Source organism: Lotus japonicus, chromosome 1, assembly GCF_012489685.1.
Source record: "Lotus japonicus ecotype B-129 chromosome 1, LjGifu_v1.2".
Classification (NCBI taxonomy): Eukaryota; Viridiplantae; Streptophyta; class Magnoliopsida; order Fabales; family Fabaceae; genus Lotus; species Lotus japonicus.
Genome location: NC_080041.1, coordinates 100,748,042 through 100,770,554, shown reverse-complemented (window position 1 = coordinate 100,770,554; position 22,513 = coordinate 100,748,042). Strand labels below are relative to the sequence as shown.

Below are 22,513 nucleotides of genomic sequence, written 5' to 3'. Positions count from 1 at the left end.
AGAGACTTTAGGTGGAAACAAAAGAAATCTCTTACTAACTCTTATATAAATATTTAATTTCAATGTTATTAATTTGAATTGAGCGTAAAAAACATGGCCCCATTAGCCAAATACTTTATTTTCCTATTTGGTCAAAGCCAACTACTATAATCTAAGTCAATAATATACTCACAATTGGTAGCTCTAGCAACCCAAACCGAGTGAGTGACGGAGTGAGAATATTTCCAAGCTTAATTTCCACATAATACACATAAAATAAAAGAGATAAAAAGTCTTAATTGTGACTAAATTTCAAATTTAAAATATTATCATCTTAATGTTAACCGCATACCGGACAGTTTATGAAAAAAAATTAATAATATAACCTTCAAACACACAAATACTGCATACATTTTAAGTGATCAATAAGAGAGTATTGCTAAATGCTCCATGCAAAAAAAAAAAAAATTCAAAGCCAATCATGTGAAACACATTTGCGCCATTAATATTAGTTTTTGAAAGGTATCTTAACCAAAATTGCATACAGACATGCTAGTCCTTCAACCACGACTATTTTATTGCCTGAGTGTTAGACTTAATTGAATTGGCTAGAATATATATATTTGTACCCACTTCGTCATCATTGCTTTATAAAGGGTCTATCAGCTCCTACTATGTCACACCATCCAATCCAAGAACATAATCTTGATACAAGAACCCTGTTACTTCAATCATGGTACGCATGCTGGTTGTGATTCAAAGAAGCTCTCAAATCCAGTTCATGTTCTTCTGTGTCCTTCTAACACTTTTGCTTCCCCAAGATGCAGCTCAAGTGACTGAAGGAAGTGCTCTGTTGAAATGGAAACAGAGCCTTGACAACCAAAGCCAAGCTCTCTTGTCAACTTGGACAGGTTCTGATCCATGCAAATGGAAAGGAATTCAATGTGACAAATCCAACTCCATCTCCAACATAAGTCTTGCAAATTATGGACTCAAAGGTACACTCCACAATCTCAGCTTCTCCTCATTCCCCAACCTCCTCAGCCTAGATATCTCTAGCAACTTCTTTTTTGGGACCATCCCACCACAAGTAGGTGGCATGCCCAAAATAAATCTTTTGAACTTGTCTTACAATTCCTTTGATGGTTTAATTCCTCAAGAAATTTGGACATTAAGGAGTTTACATGTCCTTGATTTTTACGCTTGTCAACTAGAGGGTTCTATTCCAAGTTACATTACAAACTTGTCCAGCCTATCATATCTAGACTTGGGTGAAAACAAATTGTATGGTCACATTCCTTCTGAGATTGGAAAAATGAACAGCTTGGAGTACCTTGCCCTTGCAGAAAACAAGCTTTCTGGTTCCATTCCAAGTGAAATTGGGATGCTCACAAACCTTAGGTTTCTTGATCTTTCATTCAACCCTCTCTCTGGTACTATCCCTGAAACAATAGGTAACATGAGCAGTTTAAATAGACTTTATATTGCTAATATTTCCCAACTTTCTGGACCAATCCCACCTTCCTTATGGAACAGGTCTAACTTGTCCGAGCTCCAACTTTACCGCAACAATCTTTCTGGATCAATACCAGATTCCATAGGAAACTTGGTCAATTTGAAACAGCTTACGCTTGATTACAACCAATTTTCAGGGTCCATTCCTTCCACCATTGGGAGCTTGACAAAGCTCACAGACTTATACTTGAGCTTTAATCATTTTTCTGGACCAATTCCTGCCTCTATATGGAATCTTATCAATTTGAATCGCCTCAGTCTCCAAAGTAACAATCTCTCAGGAACTATTCCTACTACAATTGGTAATTTGAAAAGGCTCACTGTGTTGGAACTGTCCACCAACAAACTCAATGGTAGCATTCCACAGAGCCTGAATAGCATTACCAACTTGTATTCCTTGGTAATAGCAGAAAATGATTTCACTGGCCATTTGCCACCTCAAATCTGCTCTGGTGGGTCACTGGCATACTTCAATGCTTATGACAACCATTTTACAGGTCCAGTACCAACAAGCTTGAAGAACTGTTCAAGTCTTGTTAGGCTCCAGATTCAGAAAAACAAAATAGAAGGGGACATAGCACAAGATTTTGGTGTGTATCCTGATTTGGAATATGTTGATCTGAGTGACAATAAATTTCATGGCCCCATTTCACCTAAGTGGGGGAAGAGCCTTAATCTTAACACCCTAAAGTTATCCAACAATAACATTTCTGGTGGCATACCACTAGAACTTTTTGGAGCAACCAAGCTTGGCAGGCTTCACCTTTCTTCAAACCACTTGACTGGGAAGCTTCCAAAGGAGCTAGGAAGCCTGACACAATTAGCTGAGCTCAAGATTAGTGACAATTACATTTCAGGAAACATTCCAGCAGAAATTGGATCGCTACAAATGCTTGACACTTTGGATCTTGGAGGAAATGAATTGAGTGGCACAATACCAACAGAAGTTATGAGCTTACCCAGGTTGCGGAACTTGAATTTGAGCATGAACAAAATTGAAGGAAACATTCCCTCTCAGTTTGGAGAAGTTTTGATATCTCTTGATCTTAGTGGTAATCTGTTGAATGGAATAATACCACCAAGTCTGGGAGAGTTGAAGAACTTGTTAATGTTGAATCTCTCACATAATAGTCTTTCTGGCGCCATTCCTTCCACTTTTGATAGAACACTGGACTTTGTTAACGTATCAGACAACCATTTAGAAGGGCCAATTCCAAACGTTCGAGCTTTTCTTAATGCTTCAATTGAATCATTGAAAAATAACAAAGGGTTGTGTGGTAATGTCACAGGCTTGAGACTTTGCTCCCCCGACCATGGTAGAAAAAGGAACAAAGTCATCATGTGGGTACTTCTTGCTGTGGGAATTGTAATACTAGTGTTGTGTGGGGTGGGACTCTCAATGTACCTACTTTGTAGAAGCAAACCAAAGGAAGAAATTCAATCTGTAGAAGAACCTGAAAGGGTAGGACTCTTTTCCATACAGAGCTATGATGGAAAAATAATGTTTGAAAATATCATTGCAGCTACAGAGAATTTTGATGACAAATATCTCATTGGAGTGGGAGGTCAAGGAAACGTTTACAGGGCGTTGTTGCCAGCAGGTTTGGTTGTGGCTGTGAAGAAGCTTCATTCAGTGACAGATGAGGAAATGTCAAATTTCAGCTCAAAGGCTTTCATCAGCGAGGTTCAAACCCTGACAGAAATTAGGCACCGGAACATCATAAAGCTTCTTGGATTTTGCTTACACTCACAGTTCTCATTCTTGGTTTATGAGTTCTTGGAAGGGGGAAGCTTGGATCAAGTGCTAAACAGTGACACACAAGCAGCAGCATTTGATTGGGAAAAGAGGGTGAATGTTGTGAAAGGAGTGGCCAATGCTTTGTCCTATATGCACCATGATTGCTCTCCTCCTATAATTCATCGCGACATATCAAGCAAGAATGTTCTTCTAGATCTTCGATATGAAGCTCATGTCTCTGACTTTGGAACAGCAAAGTTTCTGAAGCCTGGTTCACATACTTGGACTGCATTTGCAGGCACCTTTGGTTATGCAGCCCCAGGTTAGACCCCTTTCCCTCATATTTAGAAATTGAAATAATCATATCATTTTTCATTTGCTGCACTTTTTTTTCTATATCAAACTTCTGTATAGGGATTAGCTCACCTGTGCAAGAATTGGACTAATCCCAATGCAAGAATTATAGCATGTTTGGATCAGCTTATATCTCCTTAGAATAAATTCTAACACCCATTTGCTTCTCACCATATTTGATTTTTCCTGTAGAAGTATTTTCAAACATGTGATGTGTAAATACAGAGTCCATTTCAAATATACATGCATAATACTTCACTTGATTTGATTGAAACCCACATTGATTTGCACATAATATAACATTTGATGTTTTTACTTTTGCAGAGTTAGCTCAAACAATGCAAGTGAATGAGAAATGTGATGTATATAGCTTTGGAGTATTTGCTTTGGAAATCATCATGGGAAAGCATCCAGGAGATCTCATTTCATCTTTGATGTCATCATCTACAGCACCAATGGCTAATAATTTGCTATTGATTGATGTTTTAGATCAAAGACTTCCCCAGCCTGAAAAATCAATTGATGGGGAGGTGATCTTGATTGCAAGTCTGGCACTTACTTGCTTGAGAGAAAATCCACATTATCGTCCAACTATGGATCAAGTATCTAAGGCTCTTGTATTAGGAAAGCCACCATCGGGGAACCAGTTTCCTGTGGTAAGAGTAGGAGAACTCCATTAAATCATTGAAACTAGATAATGATCCGTGCAAATTGCAAATGAAATTGAACATATTAGTGAGAGTTGATGCAAGTGTGTAAAGACCATTAGTTTCATCTAGCTAGTTAGAGTTGGTCACTCATCATGTAGTGTATTTTTGTGTTTGTATCTCCTTATTATGTATATAAAGACATGCTTACTCTTTTCACAGTTTTCTCTTCCTCTATTTCCCCAATTCATATCATTACTACCTACAAAGTGCATGAAATTTAGAGTGAGTTAGTAAACATTGGGTTGGTAACTTCGAATTGATAACTTTGGAAGTCAACATTTTGGCAAGTTCAAAATCACCTGCTTCATCATTGATTACTTACTTGAATAGGAGAGATTCTTTTAAAACTATTGAACATAGGCAAAAAGGAGCATATATGATCAGTGGCACGAGTCCATGATCCATAAATGTTCGCCTTTGTGATTGCTACAAGATAAAGCCTTAGGATTACCTTGTCCAGAATTGTTATCCATTGAATTTGCATTTCCAGCTGCTTCTCCAATTGTACTGAATTGATTGACTGAGCTTGTTGACACATTTCCACTGCTTTGTGTGGCTTGCTGGATTAATCTCATAATGCTCTTGATTTGTTCTGGTGTAAAACCTACAGAAGCTAACTTCTCCTTGTCCTGTCTATTGTCTAACTGTGCTTTCTTCATATTCATCACTATCAACATTGTCAATCACCACATTATTTTTTGTATACAATGTTTTCCTTGTGAGAAGTGAACATGCAGGTCTTTCCATGCTTCTTCCGCGTTCTCCAGGTATACAATGTTGTCTCCGGTTGTTGGAGAAACTGAATTAATCAACCATGAGTGAAGTAAATTGTTACAGCGCTCTGCGCTCCCATATCATCCAGTGAGAAGAGAATTCAATCAATTCATCATTGCAGTTGAAGGATACTGAACAGTAGCAGCATACTTGAAGGTCTAACCATGACGGAATGTGAATGGAGCCCTAAGGAGAAGCAATTGATACAACAGTGAAGAAATAGAATCATAGAGAAAACTGAAACTTGTGATTCATTATATATATATTTTTTTCGGTAAGCACTTGTGATTCATTATTATGAATGAGAATGAATAAGAAATTACACTAGCAGCAGCTATTTATATCAAGCTTAACTAGTAACTAACTCAGAGTGAGGGAAAAACCAACTCTCTTAACAGAAGGTCACTAATTATAACCGGCTAACTAGCTTTTATTTCCTCTAACTCTAATGGGCTGGCCTGTTTGGTAGTCAAGTCTGTTTGGTGGTCAGGATAAGATAAGAGCAGATATATGGTAGAGTTTGATAAAAACATGATAAGATGAGAGTATGATAGAATCTTATCTTATCATGTATTTGAGGTGGGCAAGATAATGGTAGGATATGATATAAACAGTGAAAAATATATCAAAATTTTTTTTGAATACAAAATACATAATAATTTTTAAAAATTAATTTTATTTTTTTTAACAAGAGGAAAAAACTAATTTTATGAAACGTGATATTCTATTAATTTTTTTTTATAACTTTAATATATAAGCCTATGTTTTAAAATTAACTAAAATTTATTAATTTGTATTAACTAGCTAGCCTATTTAAATTTTGTTCTCGAAGGGAGCCTATTTTAATTAAATGTAAAAACTATTTTAACCAATGAATTTTAATTTAGCAGTGGCTAGTTAATAATTAAAAATTAGTAATTAAAAAATTAAAAAAATCAAAAAATTATAAATTATTATATAAGTAGAGAAATAATTTTAAATAATAGCAAATGATAATATAAAATTAGTTTATATTTAATACTAATAAAGAAATTTATAAGTGAGTAGTCTATTTCACTGTTAATGAAAATTATTTTATTTATTTATATTATAATATAAAAAAATAATATTAACTAAGTAGTAGCAAGTGGTAATGATAATTTAATTATTTTATATGAGTAAATTCAATACTTTCACATTAATAAATTAGTTCGTTTTTTAATTAAACTAATGAGTAACTAAATAATTGTAACTTAACAATAGCAACTAGTAATTGATATATAATAAAATTAGTGTATTACTAAAATTATTATTTTTATATTTATTAATTAATATTATTATAAATTATATAAAATATAAATATTGAAATAATTGAATTTAGGGTTAGAGTACTAGAAAAGAATCAAAAATTGCTATCCCATCCCCTATCAGGATATTCTATCTCAACTCTCCTCTCAGGATAACTTTTACACATGATAGACATGATATGATAAGGGACAAGATTGTATTATAGTACCCTGCTGGCGCAACAAACAACAGATTAGAACAGAATATGATTACAATTCTATTGTGTCTGTTTCTCTTATCCACCAAACGAGTCCTATCTCTTAGACCTGTATCTTCAGCATCATTCTATGTCTGTAACAGGAAAAAAAACTGTGGTTTCCTACCAATCTTACAATCAAAGCTTATTTCAGCAAGCTTATTACAGAAACGACCCTTCTAATTGATATGAAGAGATGTGAAAATTAAAAAGCAAAATACCTTTTCTATCCATGAATCTTTATACTCCACAATAAAAGGGTTTCAGAGTTAAGAGATGAGCTCCATCTATACGGGCCATAAGAAACAGTGGAGATGGTCTTCGGGCTGCGTGTCGGGAGTTTTTAAAGATCATCAGGGGAGATTTCTTTTGGGTTTCTCTGTGAGTTTGGGCAGTTGTCAGGTTCTTCAAGCAAAGTTGTGGGGCATAATTCATGGTTTGAAGCTGGCCCGTACAAAAGGCTTCTCCAAAGTTCTGATTGAAAGTGATTCTGAGATTGCTATTGGTCTTTTGAATAAAGGTTGTGCGGTGACACACCCTTGTTACCCTTTGGTGAGAGAGTTCCACTCCTTGGTTGGGCAATATCATAACTTCCATTGGAAATATATTGTTAGAGAAGCTAATTCAGCTATTGATGTTTTTGTAAAGAACGGTTTGAGTTTATTAACTCCTTCTATGACCTTTGAAACTCTTCCTCTTTTTAGTGTAGTTCCCTTTATGTTTGATTTCTGTAACACGTACTTTGTATTTAAGGTCTTAGTTCCTTTTGTTTGGGCTGTTTAGCCCCGTTTAATCATTAAAAAAAAAGTATGTTAGAAATATCCTGAACCATATCCACAAATAATTTCACATATTTCAGTCAACAGAAGTTGCAATAGTTACTGGCTAATTTTCATATTGAGCTTTACAACTTGTCTTTAGGCCCACAACCATTTAGCAAATGAAAATCCTCTGGAACTAGAACAAAAATGTACTCGACAGTCAACAGAAAGAAACCAACATACAGTAATGGGTAATCAATAGTCTAGGCAAAATCAAGGTTTAACAATGCTAAAAAAACGAACGTCGAGAGATGATCACACTTGCCCATCTCATTGCAAGCCCAACAATAATTCAAAAATCCCATACATTGACAAAAATAAAAAGTACATTGTACCACATCGCAATTCTTGAAAAAAGTCAATTTAATTCACTACTGAGTTCTAATCCTATTTGTGTTGATCATTACTTTTTTTTTTCATATGAATAAAAGTTTCATCGATTCAGCTTCAGTCACCATTATAACGATTTAGAGTATGTCTCGCTCAACAATACAATCCTCACATCGACCAACGAAAATTGAACACACAACATTTAGAAAGAAATTGATTCGTTCTTACTTGCGTTGACCCTTATTCATTACTTTATCAAACACTTTCTGTCTCTTTTGACAATCAGAGATAAAAACATCCATTTCAGCATAAATGATAGTTTAAATATCACACTCATTGAGATTTATAACTCTTCTTATTTCATTATCATGTCATTGGGCAACCATTTGAATTTTAAGTATAAAAATTAGACGATAGTTCATGTTCATGCCTTTCACATGTTTTGAGAAACTAAATTCCCGAAATGTGACCAGGAATGAACACCCACTCTCATAGTATGGATGAAGTGAGCAATTTCCTTATATGATAGTATTTAAACTTAAATGTTATTTGAATCGAGTGTGAAAAACATGGGCCTCGTTAGCCAAATGCTTATTTTTCTATTTTGGTCAAAGCCAAATTCTAGAACTTGAGCTAATAATTCAACCTTCGAACACAAAAAAAGAAACTATCCATGACTTGACACCAAACCAAAGGTCCCCCACTCACAAATGTTAATTGTCCGGAAATCATGTGAAACACATTTGGCTTGATTTGTGCTAAATAATATATTAATTTGCATTCAGACATGCTAATCCATTAAGCAAGATTCTTCAATTCTTTTATTATCTTTCAATGGCAGACTAGAATTGACCCAACTTTACCCACTTCAAGTCTTCAACATACCATCTTGCTCATCATTTGCTCCCCCTCAAATCCAATATCATAATCCTGATTCCTGACACAAAAAAACCCTTTTTTTTAATCATGGTACAAATGCTGGTTTTGATTAATCAAGCACGCTCCCAAATCCAGATCATGTTTCTGTGTCTCCTTCTAACATTTTTGCTTCCCAAAGCAGCAGCTGAAGAGACTGAAGCAAATGCTCTATTGAAGTGGAAACAAAGCCTTGACAACCAAAGCCAAGCTCTCTTGTCAAATTGGACAGGTTCTGATCCATGCAAATGGAGAGGAATCCAGTGTGACAAATCCAGCTCCATCTCTAGCATAAGTCTGGAAAATTATGGACTAAAAGGTACACTCCACAATCTCAGTTTCTCCTCACTCCCCAACCTACTTACCCTAAATATCTATAACAACTCCTTTTCTGGGACCATCCCCCCACAAGTAGGTAACATGTCCAAATTAAATGTTTTGAACTTGTCTATAAATCCCTTTGATGGTTTCATTCCTCAAGAGATTTGGACATTAAGGACTCTACATGGCCTTGATCTTTCCCAATGTCAACTAGAGGGAGCTATTCCTAGCTCCATAGGAAACTTGTCCAAACTATCATATCTAGACTTTAGTACCAACAAGTTGTCTGGCCACATTCCTCCAGAGATTGGAAAATTGAAAAACTTGGAGTATCTTAGCATAGCAGACAATCAACTTTCTGGTCCCATTCCTAGAGAAATTGGGATGCTTACAAAAGTTAGTATTTTTGACCTCTCACTGAACCCTCTCTCTGGTCCTATCCCTGAAACAATAGGTAATATGAGCAGTTTAAATGAATTTTATCTTCGCAACACAACCCACTTGTCTGGAACAATCCCACCTTCCATAGGGAACCTGTCTAACCTGTCTTTGCTCTACCTTTACAACAATAATCTTTCTGGATCAATACCAGCTTCCATAGGAAACTTGGTCAATTTGAAAGAACTTTGGCTAAGTGACAACAAGCTTTCAGGGCCCATTCCATCCACCATTGGGAGCTTAACAAAGCTCACAGATTTGTTCTTGCGCTTTAATCGTCTTTCTGGACCGATTCCTGCCTCTATAGGGAACCTGATCAATTTGAATTCCCTGAGTCTCCAACAAAACAATCTCTCAGGAACTATTCCTACCACAATTGGTAATTTGAAAAATCTCTTCAAGTTGGAACTGTCCAGCAACAAACTCAATGGTAGCATTCTACAGAGCCTGAATAATTTAACCATCTTGGATACCTTGTTATTAGACAATAATGATTTCATTGGCCATTTGCCACCTGAAATCTGCTCTGGTGGGTTTCTAATGTACTTCATGGCTTTTAACAACCATTTTACTGGTCCAGTACCAAGAAGCTTGAAGAACTGCTCAAATATTGTTAGACTCGCGATTGATAAAAATCAAATAGAAGGGGACATATCACAAGATTTTGGTGTGTATCCTGATGTGGAATTTGTTGACCTGAGTGACAATAAATTGTATGGCCCCATTTCACCTAAGTGGGGGAAGAACCTTAATCTTAACACCCTCAAGTTATCCAACAATAACATTTCTGGTGGCATACCAATAGAACTTGTTGGAGCAACCAAGCTTGGCAGGCTTGACCTTTCTTCAAACCACCTGACTGGGAATCTTCCAAAGGAGCTACGAAGCCTGGCACAATTATCTGAGCTCAAGATTAGTAACAATGACATTTCAGGAATAATTCCAGCAGAAATTGGATTGCTACAGATGCTTGAAACTTTGGATCTTGGAGGAAATGAATTGAGTGGCACAATACCAGAAAAAGTTATGATCTTACCCAGGTTGCTGAAGTTAAATTTGAGCATGAACAAAATTGAAGGAAACATTCCCTCACAGTTTACCAAAACTCTGATCTCTCTGGATCTTAGTGGCAATCTATTGAATGGAATGATACCACCAAGTCTGGGAAATTCGGAGGACTTGTTAATGTTGAATCTCTCACATAATAGTCTTTCCGGCACCATTCCTTCCACTTTCAGTAGAACACTGGATTTTGTTAACATATCAGACAACCAGTTAGAAGGGCCAATTCCAAACAGTCCAGCTTTTCTTAATGCTCCAATTGAATCATTTAAAAATAACAAAGGGCTGTGTGGTAATGTCAAAGGCCTCAGACGTTGCTCAAAGAGGAACAAAGTCATCATGTGGGTACTTCTTGCTGTGGGAATTGTAATACTAGTGTTGTGTGGGGTGGGGCTCTCAATGTATCTACTTTGTAGAAGTAAACCAAAGGAAGAAATTCAATCTGAAGAAGAACCTGAAAGGGTAGCACTCTTTTCCGTGTGGAGCTATGATGGAAAGATAATGTTTGAGAATATCATTGAAGCTACAGAGAATTTTGATGACAAATATCTCATTGGAGTGGGAGGTCAAGGAAACGTTTACAGGGCGTTGTTGCCAGCAGGTTTGGTTGTGGCTGTGAAGAAGCTTCATTCAGTGACAGATGAGGAAATGTCAAATTTCAGCTCAAAGGCTTTCATCAGCGAGATTCAAACCTTGACGGAAATTAGGCACCGGAATGTCATAAAGCTTCATGGGTTTTGCTTACACTCAAAGTTCTCATTCTTGGTTTATGAGTTCTTGGAAGGGGGAAGCTTGGATCAAGTGCTAAACAGTGACACACAAGCAGCAGCATTTGATTGGGAAAAGAGGGTGAATGTTGTGAAAGGTGTGGCCAACGCTTTGTCCTATATGCACCATGATTGTTCTCCTCCTATAATTCACCGCGACATATCAAGCAAGAATGTTCTTCTAGATCTTCAATATGAAGCTCATGTCTCTGATTTTGGAACAGCAAAGTTTCTGAAGCCTGGTTCACATACTTGGACCGCATTTGCAGGCACCTTTGGTTATGCAGCTCCAGGTTAGACCCTTTTCCATCATATTTAAAAATTGAAATTATCATATCGTTTTTCATTTGCAGCCTTCTTACATCAAAGTTCACCTGTGCAAGAATTTGACTAATCCTAATGCAAGAATTTTATAGCATGTTTGGATCAGCTTCTTTCTCTTTAGAATCAATTCTAACACCCAAATGCTTCTCACCATATTTGATTTTTAAACATGTGATGTGTAAATACCGTCCATTAAAAAAATACATGCATGCTACTTCACTTGATTTGATTGAAACCCACATTGATTTGTGCATAATATAACATTGGATATTTTTACTTCTGCAGAGCTCGCTCAGACAATGCAAGTGAATGAGAAATGTGATGTATATAGCTTTGGGGTGTTTGCTTTGGAAATCATCATGGGAATGCATCCAGGAGATCTTATTTCTTCATTGATGTCACCATCTACAGTACCAATGGTTAATGATTTGCTATTGATTGATATTTTAGATCAAAGACCTCATCAGGTTGAAAAACCAATTGATGAGGAGGTGATCTTGATTGCAAGTCTGGCACTTGCTTGCTTGAGGAAAAATCCACATTCTCGTCCAACTATGGATCAAGTATCCAAGGCTCTTGTATTAGGAAAGCCACCTTTGGCTTTGGGGTACCAGTTTCCTATGGTAAGAGTAGGACAACTCCACTAAATCATCTCTTGTACATTATTGACAGTTGAAGTAAGTGTGTAAAGACATTTTTGGTCCATCGTTGAACCAGTCAATTCTAACTGTTAGATACAAAATTTAAATTGATGGTCAAGATTGAATGCATAGTGAAAGGGCAAAAATAAAAAACTTGAATTTATTTCTCACCTCCTCCTCCCTTGGCCACGCTTTAAGCCCAAACGGACTCTTGATTGAATGGTGTGTTTTGAGAGAAGTGGTTGTTTAAAAGTATTCTTTAAATTTCGTCGTCGATCTCCTTGCGGTGGAAGATATATATTTTTTTGGTTAACTTGCGATGTTGTTTGATTACAATTTTTGAAAATTGTATCTATATTTTTAGGGTTCATTTACTTTGCACAACTTTTTCCTTGTGCCAGGTTGCACAACCCTAGAAAAACCTTCTATAGAAGGTTCCCTCCCAGGTTATTTCATTTTGAATTTTTTTATTTTACTAAATTATGTTCTGGCCCACTAGTTTCTTAAAATATAAAATTTCCCCAAATCTATTGATATTAACATGTTTTACCCCGAGCCAATTTTACCCTATCATCGTGTTTCAGACCCAGAAGCTATGAATATATCTCATGTGTTTGTTTAGCTTTTTGATGAGATATATTTAGATATATTCAGGAGATAAGGATGATTTATGCAAGATCTGGGATGAAGTGTTTTGTAATGAGGCAACTCAAATGGAGTATGCAGAGATTCTGGACAACCTCCGTTCAAAATTCTGCCTCGGACCATGACATGCATATATATCCAGTTGTATGTTTCATTTCTTTTTCTGTTTGGAGATGTTTATTTTTAAATTATTATGCTATTAAAAGTTTAGCATTATTGACTCTCAATTCGATCCATTTTTTAAGAGATTAGCTAGAAGTAGGAGGAAAAAGAAAGCAAACCTTAGTGGCTTAGGGTCCATTAAATCTAATAAACTTTGATGAATATATCTCATGTCCAGGACCATTTGCTAATTTCATAAATGATAGGAAAAGAATAAATTAGATGAAGTATGGGTGAGAATCAAGATTTATGTTACATATGGGCTAAAACTGAAAATATATTTGTATTTATTTTTCAAATGAAAAAGACAGAAAACACGGGTATTTCTAGAGTTGTGCAACCTTGCATAAAATAAAAGTTGCGTACACTAAATGAACCTATTTTTTTAAAGTCATGTAGGACAGCAGTGACCACCGCGAATGGATATAGTTCGTCACTTGTTAAAATCAAAAATATGTTTGTCACAACTTCTTTTGACTCATTTTCTGTTTTAAAAAATTCCAACACATTTAAAAAAATGTTTTGTGTTTTGTTTTTAGTTCTTAAACTAGTATTGATTCCGCGTCATGTACGGATGAAATAAAAGTATGAATTAAATGATAAATTAAACTCAAATATAAGTCATTAAATTAGAATTATATTTGAGTTTAATTTATCATTTATATTTAAATTAAAGGCGACACTTGCGGTGCAAGTGCTAATCAATTATTGGTAAAAACATTCTTATAAATCACATTCAACTACATTCATTGTTGTTGAACACATATTTTCTTTACTATTATCAATCATACATTTTTCAACTTTTTTTTTGTGTTTGCAACTCTCGAGTGACGCATACAAGTGTATAAGTTTATATTTATAGTATTTTAATATTAATTTATTTCAAAAATATATATTAATCAGCTTCTCGCCGTTTTCAGAGTTAGTTCTACCATGAAATCAGCTAATGCTTGGGCCCTCAACCTTCCTCGTTTGTCATATTGCAAACCATACTCTGATAATTCCACCGACCAAGTCACCATTTGTTCTGACAAATCAGACTTACGCAGCACTTGCCTCAAAGGCAAGTCAGTATGTACCTTTACCTGGAAACTTTAGAAATATGGCCTCAATCTTCGGACGGTCACCTGCACGTACCGCAAGTGTCGCCTTCTGAATCTTTTGATATCTAATTTTTGCGCCTTGTAAAGTATGGCTTACGAAATAAACAATCTTTTGTTCGCCATCCACTTCCTGCAAGAGCGACGAGCTTATGGCGTTTTTACTAACTGAAAAAGTACATGCGCAACGGAACTCCTTGAATTGGCTTCGATAAGACTAGCGGTGTAGATAACATCTCCTTCTTGTGGGTATAAGCCTCTTCGCATTCAATAGTCCATTCGAACATCACATTCTTCTTAAGAAACTTGAAAAATGGAGCTGACCTATCACCTGAATGAAGCAAAAATCTTCATAGAGCGGCGATGCGCTCCGTCAATCATTGAACCTCTTTTACATAGTCAGGGCTCTTCATTTTCTGTATAGCCTTACACTTGTCTGGGTTGACTTCAATTCCCCTAGATGTAATCATGAATCCCAAAAACTTGTCTCATTGAATTCCAAAAGAAGACTTCTCTAGATTAAAGTGCATGTTATGCTTCCTTATCTCGCCAAAAGCTTTGGCCAGATCCTCATAATGACTCGCGCCAATCACTCACTTTACTATCATATCATCAACATACACTTCTATGTTTTCCCCTATTTTCTCGGCGAAGACCTTATCCATGAGCCACTGGTAGGTCGCTCCTGCATTCTTCAACCCAAAAGGCATTGTGTGATAATAATATTTGACTCTTGCAATCATGAATGTTGTCTTATCCTCGTCCGTCGGGTGCATTCGAATTTGATTATACCAGAATATGCATCCATTAAGCTCAACAACACGCTCCATCAACCGGTTTGTCAATGCTCGGCAATGGGTATGAATCTTTAGGACAGGCCTTGTTGAGGCCTATATAATCGGTACACATTCCACACGTGGGATACTTAACCACGTGTGAACAACTTTGTTCACCAGCCACGTGGGATATTGAGTCGCCAAAAGCTTATCTACCCCTTGTTGAACAACTTTTTCCTTCTCATCGCCCATTCGCTCTAGGAATTGGCGCTCGAGCGCCAATTGATTGAAAAGTTTATGTTGGCTTTAGAGTGCTAGGCGCTCGAGCGCCATCCTTGATTTTTTCAGCATTCTTGCTTCTGTTATGCTGGGCGCCCGAGCGTCAATTGCTCGCCAAAAATTCTAACTTCAGCCTTCTTCATTGCACCATTCAAGGCTCCAAGCCTCTTGATCTTTCACATTCCTTCAGTTACAACCTGCCAAACTCATCAAAGCACCAGGGAAAATATCATAATATTAAGCATCCTTTTTACACAAGAACCCCCAAGACCAATGACAAATGCTAAGAGACCCAAAACTATACTAAAATACGAAAAAGGATCCTAAAGAACCATTGAACTACCTAACACATACAAATGCACAACAATAGGGGAAAATGCATGAAAAAACATGAAACATTACATGAGACAAGAAAAAATAATGAAAATAATCAAATAAATGACCCGAAAAAGTAGGACAAAACCCGGGTCATTTGTGGTCTCTCTCTTCTTCTCATACAAGTCCAAACAATTATTGTAACATTCACAGGCCCGCCTTTGATCCACCATGATTCGCCCAATCTGTCTCTGTGGGTAACCAGAAATAATGTCATATTCAAAGGAGGGGAGAAGATTGCTGAAAGAGTGTGGGAACTAGCCTAGCTAAGGGCGTGGAATTGGCTTAGAGCAAGGTGCGAAAATTTCAGAGTCTCTATGTACGAATGGCTAGTCAATCCTTCCTACTGTTTGGGTTGCATATAATTATTCCTATGCTGTCTTCTTTCTTCAGCGTAAGCAATATGAGTACCTCTATTATGGAATGGAACCAAGAGGAATTTGATCGTGATTATCTTTGAAGGATAGCCACCAGCTTGCTATTAATGCTTGTGTCAAGAGCCTACAGGCCATGTGAAGTAACTGGAAGTGCCCTGGTTTTCACTTTGGGCGTTAGTTTTGTTTCTATTTAGCCCTTGTTTTTCTCTTGTACGTTACTGATAAAAGTTCTGGACGGTAGTTTTGTCTTCCCTGTTCTTTTTCTTTCTTTGTATTTTTTGGTTTGAAGTACACCTAGTACTTCCTTCCATATATTAATTTTTCCTACCAAAAAAAAATGGTTCGCCCAATCTTTCCATTGTCCAGCGGGTACTTGACCACCAAATGAGCAATTGAAATCACCGCACATAGGCAATTTAGAGTGTTTCTTCCGATAATCACATTATAAGAAGCCACCGCCTGTATCACCAGACACTGCACCTTCAAAACCTTCACATTCTCCATTTCGCCAAAGATGGTGTCAAGGTGAAAATAACCTCGCACCCAAACCTGCTCGCGGGCGAACCCAACGAGGGTTTCCATATATGGGAGAAAATCATTATTCGTCAATCCTAGTTTGTCAAATGCATCACCATAAATGAGATCTGTTTAACTACCCTGATCCAGAAGCACACACCTTATGTTGAAATTGTTCACTCTCAACTGAACCACAATCGGATCACCCTTGTGTGGTTTGATTCCGGCAAAATCGGCCTTTGAGATTGTGATGTCTGGATGATCAAATCCCCAAGGTATCTCTTGAATTGAATAAACCGCCTGAACATGCCTCTTTTGAGCGATATTCGTCTCACCCCTCCTCCAAATCCGCATGTGATCGTGTTGTTCCTGCCGGACGATGGTCCTAACCCCTGGCTGGCGAATGTTTCCTCTACCCCGCGCGTCCTTGTGTCTAAAGTTTCCTTATTCTCTTCCCTCACTGGCGCTTGATGGCAATCATTACGTTGTACATAACGTCGCAAGTGTCCCGCCCTTATAAGCTTCTCAATCTCCCGCTCTAAAGTGTAGCAATCATCAATGCCATGGCCCACCGTACGATGATACTCACACTACTAATTAGTCAACATCCCTTGGCGGGTGCTTAGCTAATTCAGGATCGCCAACCATGTTTGCATCCTTAATCTCACGGAAAATATCCGTCAGATTTGTGTCAAGCTCCCAATTAACTTATGCTCGCCTCGGAGCAAGTCCTTGTTGTTGCCAAGGATGCCTATTCTCATAAGATCCGCGAGGCTGATATGCAGCCTGTCTCGCCGGCTTTACCATCTGCGGAGCCTTTCCTTCTTTATGCTTACTATTCTCTCCACGCTCACCACTACTCCGGTCCTTCGCCACATGCTTAGACGATGCTCCTTCCGTCTCCATTTTCTTCCTTGGTGCTTGAATGCTTTGTCCTCTTCCTCCAAAAAGTACATGTGTGCCCTCGCCCGAACTTTAGCCATTGAAGCTGCCGGCTTCTGACTTCCGACTTAACTTGATATTCAAGGATCCAGGGCGCAAACCATTTTTGAACGCCTGGCGCAAGAATCAGGCATCGAATCCTCCACCTTCAACAAGGTAGCTCCATAGCGCGTCTACTGGCGAATGTTGAATAGATCATTTAGCGTCACTTTCTGAATTTTATTCGCCAAAAACTGGATCAAGAACTTCGAAGAAATTCCCTGAAGTTTGATATGGATCCTGGTGGGAGAGTAGCAAACCGATCCATCGTCGTTGCCTTGAAGGTTGACGGGAACATCCGACACCTCACAGCATCTGAAGCAGCACTAATCGCCATTTTTGTGTTGAAGTACAAGAGGTGATTCTTAGGGTCAGTATCACCACTATACGAATCCAACACCAAGGTTTTCAGGTTCTCCAGAATCGCTACATTCTCAACCGCCGCTGAGAATGTACGAAACTCCACTAGAGTCTCCGCCTCTCGAACTCTGTTGTCCTACCGCTCATATCGGAAGTAATCAAGTTGAGCCAGTAAATGCTCGTTACGTCGCTAAATGTCTCCAATATTGTGCATCATCCGCGCCCAACCTTCCTACGTAACCGCGAGTGGTGGTGGTGGCGGTGATGGAGAATACAATGGAGATCGCGGTGGTGAAGGCGATGGCGGAGTAAGTGGAGGTGGCGGTGGTCCTTGATTATCGAGATATGGAACTCGGCTTGCCAGATCTGGAATTCAATTGGCCAAATCTGGAATTTGATTCTCCAGATCTAGCCCGTTGTGACCTAGATATTGCCTTTCCACACAATGCAGCACTCCATTCACCTGATTTGGTGGCAGATATCGCTGTGGAGGCGAGATGCGCCTTCTCTCCGGCGAGGTCCGCCTTTGTCGTCGTGTATCCATGCTCATAGAGAAAACACAAGAAAGCAAGTACCGTATACACGTGGTCCAGGAATCAAGAGTTCACCGATCCCCACAAACGGTGCCAAAATGTTTCGATAATGAACACTCAAAGAAGGAGTAGACCCCAAACCCTAGCAGAGCTTAGGAATTGTAATAGCCTAATCCTTTGACAGAAATGGTAAAAGTCTCGTACAATGTGTGACAGACCCCCTTTTATGGAGGTTACATGGGTCTTAAGTGTACCCCTAATGGGCTTGTTGGGTCGTACTACGCTAGGTTCAACTCCCTTACACAAAACGATCGCCTCTTGCGATCGTCCTAGAGGGGGATACTCGTTATTCCTAGATCTAAGCCTTCGCCCTTGGCGAGTGCCTAATCTTGGGGTCGGGCAACCTCTGGACGAGTCCTTCTAGGGAGTGGGGGGCTCGCCCAGTCCAGATACTTGGCTAGATTTGGTGAAGACTAGTGAAGGGATACAAATGTTATTCTGTTGATTCCTCTTAGGCTTTGTTTGGTAGACAAGAGAAAGTAGAGAAGATAGAAGTTGAGTAGAGAGAAATACGTGAGAAATATAGTAGATTTAGAGGTTATTTGGTATGATAAAATGAGAAGAGAGATGGAGATGAGAGAATTTTACTTTTTGTATTTAAAAATGAATATTTCTAAATAAAATCAATTTATGGCAGTAAAAACCGCCAGTAAAGTGCATTGGTGATTAAAAATATAAATTTGTAATATTAAACACTTTTCTGGCGGTCTGATGTGAAAGGGATGGTCCTAGACAGCCAGTAAAGTGCGAAACGTTAGATAAAAAATTAAAAAAATCAGGGATCAGCGATCTCTCCAAATTGGAGAGAGTCCCACCACTTTTTCTCTCATCTATCTCTCTCTTTCCACTTGTTAAACACACATACTTTTTCCTTCCTCCCCTAACTCTCTCTTCCCCATTTCTCTCTACCAAAACCCCTCCCTATCAAATAAAGCCTTAGTGCCTATTTTATTGATATTAACTAGTTTAGATTGATGTTTTCTTGCTCTTTATGCTTTGTAGCTTAAATCTATATTATATTGGGTTGTAGTACCTTTGTACTTTTAATTCAATATATGATTTGGTTTATAAAAAAAAAAGAAATTTAATGCTATCTCATTATTTTGTGCTTTCTAATTTTGGCTCATTCTTACCTAACATCCTTGAATTGTATTTTTTTTCTTTTTTTATTCTTAGCGACAAGGGGCTCTCTCCAGGATGCTCGATGATGGAATAAAATCATGAAAACTATAAATTAAATACTTGCACGGAACATGCATGAAAAAGTAATAAAATCAAGAGAAAGAAAACATATATAAGATCTAGAACTAGATTATGAACTAAGTACACGGTGATCGGAAAAGATAAGATTAAGAATTACAGAAGAGCCGTCCACTTTATTTGGATGTGGGAAAAAAAATTAAATAGATAAAAAAACTTGAAGATAAGAGGAAAATAAGATTTTATAAATTATTTGGATGGTGAGAAAATAAAAGGAACAAATTTCTCTTCACATGTTTTATTGAGTGGAAAAAAAAACTAGGCTTATTAGAAAGGAAAACGTCAAAGATATACAACTCTTCTAAAAGGGAAAAAAATAGCAAAGACAGACAATCAAATTCATAAAGATAAAACCAATCTAGTAAAGCACCACAGAGGAAACAAAAGCCTCCAAAGCCAATAGTCAAACACCCAAAGCACCAAGAAAAAACTAAAAGCCCATAATGACCAAAAAACTAACCAATGCCCAAAACTATACCTATGCTACCTTAAGAAAACATGCGCGCATTGATTTGGGTTGCAACCTGGTAGAGTGCAACATCATTTGTGCAATCATACTCCATGCCTATGTGTTTTCTCATCAAAGTGGCACTTCGCGCCCTAGTCAAAATGTCATAAGGCTCCGAAAGATCCAACATCAAAACCATCAACTCCCTCCCTTTCAACTCTGCATCAACATCAATGACTGCCTCTGCTGCATCCCCACTAAAGCCCTCAATGGAATCCTTCTTATTTCTTCCTTCTTCCTCAACTTTCTTGAGTCTTTCCCTAGCCCTGGGGGATTTTACTTGGTCCCGGGGTAAGGAATCCCTAGGATCACGGGAAACCCTCATCAACTCCCTCCCTAGGGTTCCAAACCTACACCTCCACCCACCAAGCAAAATGACAGGTGAGCCACGCATGTACGTGGCATTCTTGCACGCACATTCGTGCCAATGTGCCATGCTACTATTCATCCACGCATGTGCGTGGCCTATGTGCACGCACATGCGTGGCTTGTTCACCCAGAATGCCACCTTGCCGACCTTACACACATGTGCGTGTCTGTTGTGCACGCACATGCATGACTACCTTGTTTGGCAGCATCTTTTGCTCTTCTTTCGGCTCACATTGCCAAAAAGCCCATGTGGCTTAAGCAAGGGCTTTAGGCCCCCCAAAAATTACTAAGTAAAAAAGACCTCTCATTAATGTTAAGTTCAATAGTCTTTTGGTAAATAAGGCCTCAATTAAAAATTAAGGTTTCAGTTCAAAAAATCAAGCCCAATAGCCTCCATGAAACGAAAAAAAATACTTCATCTCACATTTGAGTAGTTTGGCAAATGTTTGGTTTCCCCAGTTCCCTGATTAATTGAACAAAACTCAATGAAAAATTGAACAGAGGACAACGACAACAACAAAACTTCATCTCAATCCCGCGTTTAACTTCCCCAATTCCATCTTTAATTGTTACTAACTAATAAATAAAAAATATAAAAATGAGAGATTAACTCTGCAATTTTTCAATTTTTCAAGGAACAATAGTATCTGAAATTCAATACATGCTACTGCAACTCGCTTTCATACAAGAAATTACAATATTTTTGTGTTTCTCTCTAAATTTTTTGTTTCCAATTGTGAAATATTAGTTTTAAATAAAAAATTTATTTTTACGTAAAATTAAAGTTTTAATAAATAAATGTTTTTTTAGATAAAAATGTCTCACTTTAAATTTGTTTTAGACCTCATTAATGGGGTTGACCCTGCCCTTGGCCCTTAATCATCATCGGCCTTTGCCATTCCTTACCAAGAAAGATTCCATTGCACTTCCATCATGAACAATTAATGAGTGTTGCACACTAAACACACCATCAAATCATCTTTACAACCACAAAATACCATTCTAATGCACACAAAACTATGATAATTCAGATTATCATTGGCACAAAGATTCTCCCTCAAAATACCCCAAATACTCTAACATCTAGACTGGGGACCAAAATGCAAAAAACTCAATCTGAAGGACTAAAAGTGTAAATTAAGACTCTAAAAGGACTAAAATGAAAAGATGATACTAAAACATAAAAAGACTAAATTATTACTAAAGACACTAATTAAGACTTAAAAAGATAAAAATAAAGAAAGAAAGCAAGGGAAAACGACCATATAATCCTTAGTCAGCACTCTTTACATCAGTTTGCGTCGGCCTAAAGAATAAAAGTGGTGTCAGGACTAATGCCAAATTTTGACGCCGAATAGGCTTAATTTTCTCATAGTGAATGAAGGATGATCATACAAATTAAAATAAGAAAAGCTATATAGATTACCAATCATTCAAAATTATTTTCAATTAAAATAACATGTGACTGACTAGACTTAATTTATAACAAGACGTCGTAATATCGATCATGACATCAATTCATCCGTATGGTTTCATTTATTTTTTCCTTTTACGGGTGTTCTCATCTCATTTCAAAGAAATCCTTATTAATTATGTTCAGGGTTTGAACTCATGTATCATTTAATAAATGCTTAACTTATCTAAGTCCTAGAGTACACCAATATATGAGGTCTTGGATCCTCTCATGTGTTGATATCACATGACATGGTTTAATAGAAAAATTTAATTGGATTGATGTACACAAGAAACAATTGAGTTAGACACAAAAATGAATAATTTAAATTTTAAGTGAGCTATTAATTGGGTTGTTGTACACAAGAAACAATTGAGTTAGACATAAAAATAAATAATTTAAATTCTATAGTTAGCTTTTTTCAAAATTCAACGAATAAGACAAATCCATCGTTAAGCACATGGAACTTATAAAGTTATAATACATTTTAAATTTAGGATGAATAACATCTTATTTACTAACTTCAAGAAGAGTAGTTTCCAGCTGTC

The 22,513-nt window shown here is 37.3% G+C and overlaps 2 protein-coding genes across 3 annotated transcripts; both read left to right on the top strand.

The window, feature by feature from the left end:
- Positions 1 to 594: 594 nt before the first annotated feature.
- On the top strand, positions 595 to 4,454 carry LOC130728437 (MDIS1-interacting receptor like kinase 2-like). Of its 2 annotated transcripts, XM_057579912.1 has the most exons (3): positions 595 to 715; positions 807 to 3,554; positions 3,911 to 4,454. In XM_057579912.1, exons 2-3 carry the CDS (start codon positions 1,079 to 1,081, stop codon positions 4,264 to 4,266), a joined length of 2,832 nt encoding a protein of 943 aa, XP_057435895.1. In that variant the 5' UTR covers positions 595 to 715; positions 807 to 1,078; the 3' UTR covers positions 4,267 to 4,454. The 2 variants fall into 2 exon arrangements, with proteins under 2 accessions (XP_057435895.1, XP_057435893.1); XM_057579910.1 differs by having other exon boundaries at positions 607 to 3,554.
- Positions 4,455 to 8,552: 4,098 nt separating this feature from the next.
- On the top strand, positions 8,553 to 12,381 carry LOC130728438 (MDIS1-interacting receptor like kinase 2-like). Its single transcript, XM_057579913.1, has 2 exons — positions 8,553 to 11,539; positions 11,856 to 12,381. Exons 1-2 carry the CDS (start codon positions 8,710 to 8,712, stop codon positions 12,215 to 12,217), a joined length of 3,192 nt encoding a protein of 1,063 aa, XP_057435896.1. The 5' UTR covers positions 8,553 to 8,709; the 3' UTR covers positions 12,218 to 12,381.
- Positions 12,382 to 22,513: the final 10,132 nt, after the last annotated feature.

Coding starts and splice junctions, on each gene's coding strand:
- LOC130728437 (XM_057579910.1), top strand. CDS start 713: ATGGTACGCATGCTGGTTGTGATTCAAAGAAGCTCTCAAATCCAGTTC. Junction 3,555..3,910: donor CTTTGGTTATGCAGCCCCAG/GTTAGACCCCTT, acceptor TTACTTTTGCAG/AGTTAGCTCAAACAATGCAA.
- LOC130728438 (XM_057579913.1), top strand. CDS start 8,710: ATGGTACAAATGCTGGTTTTGATTAATCAAGCACGCTCCCAAATCCAG. Junction 11,540..11,855: donor CTTTGGTTATGCAGCTCCAG/GTTAGACCCTTT, acceptor TTACTTCTGCAG/AGCTCGCTCAGACAATGCAA.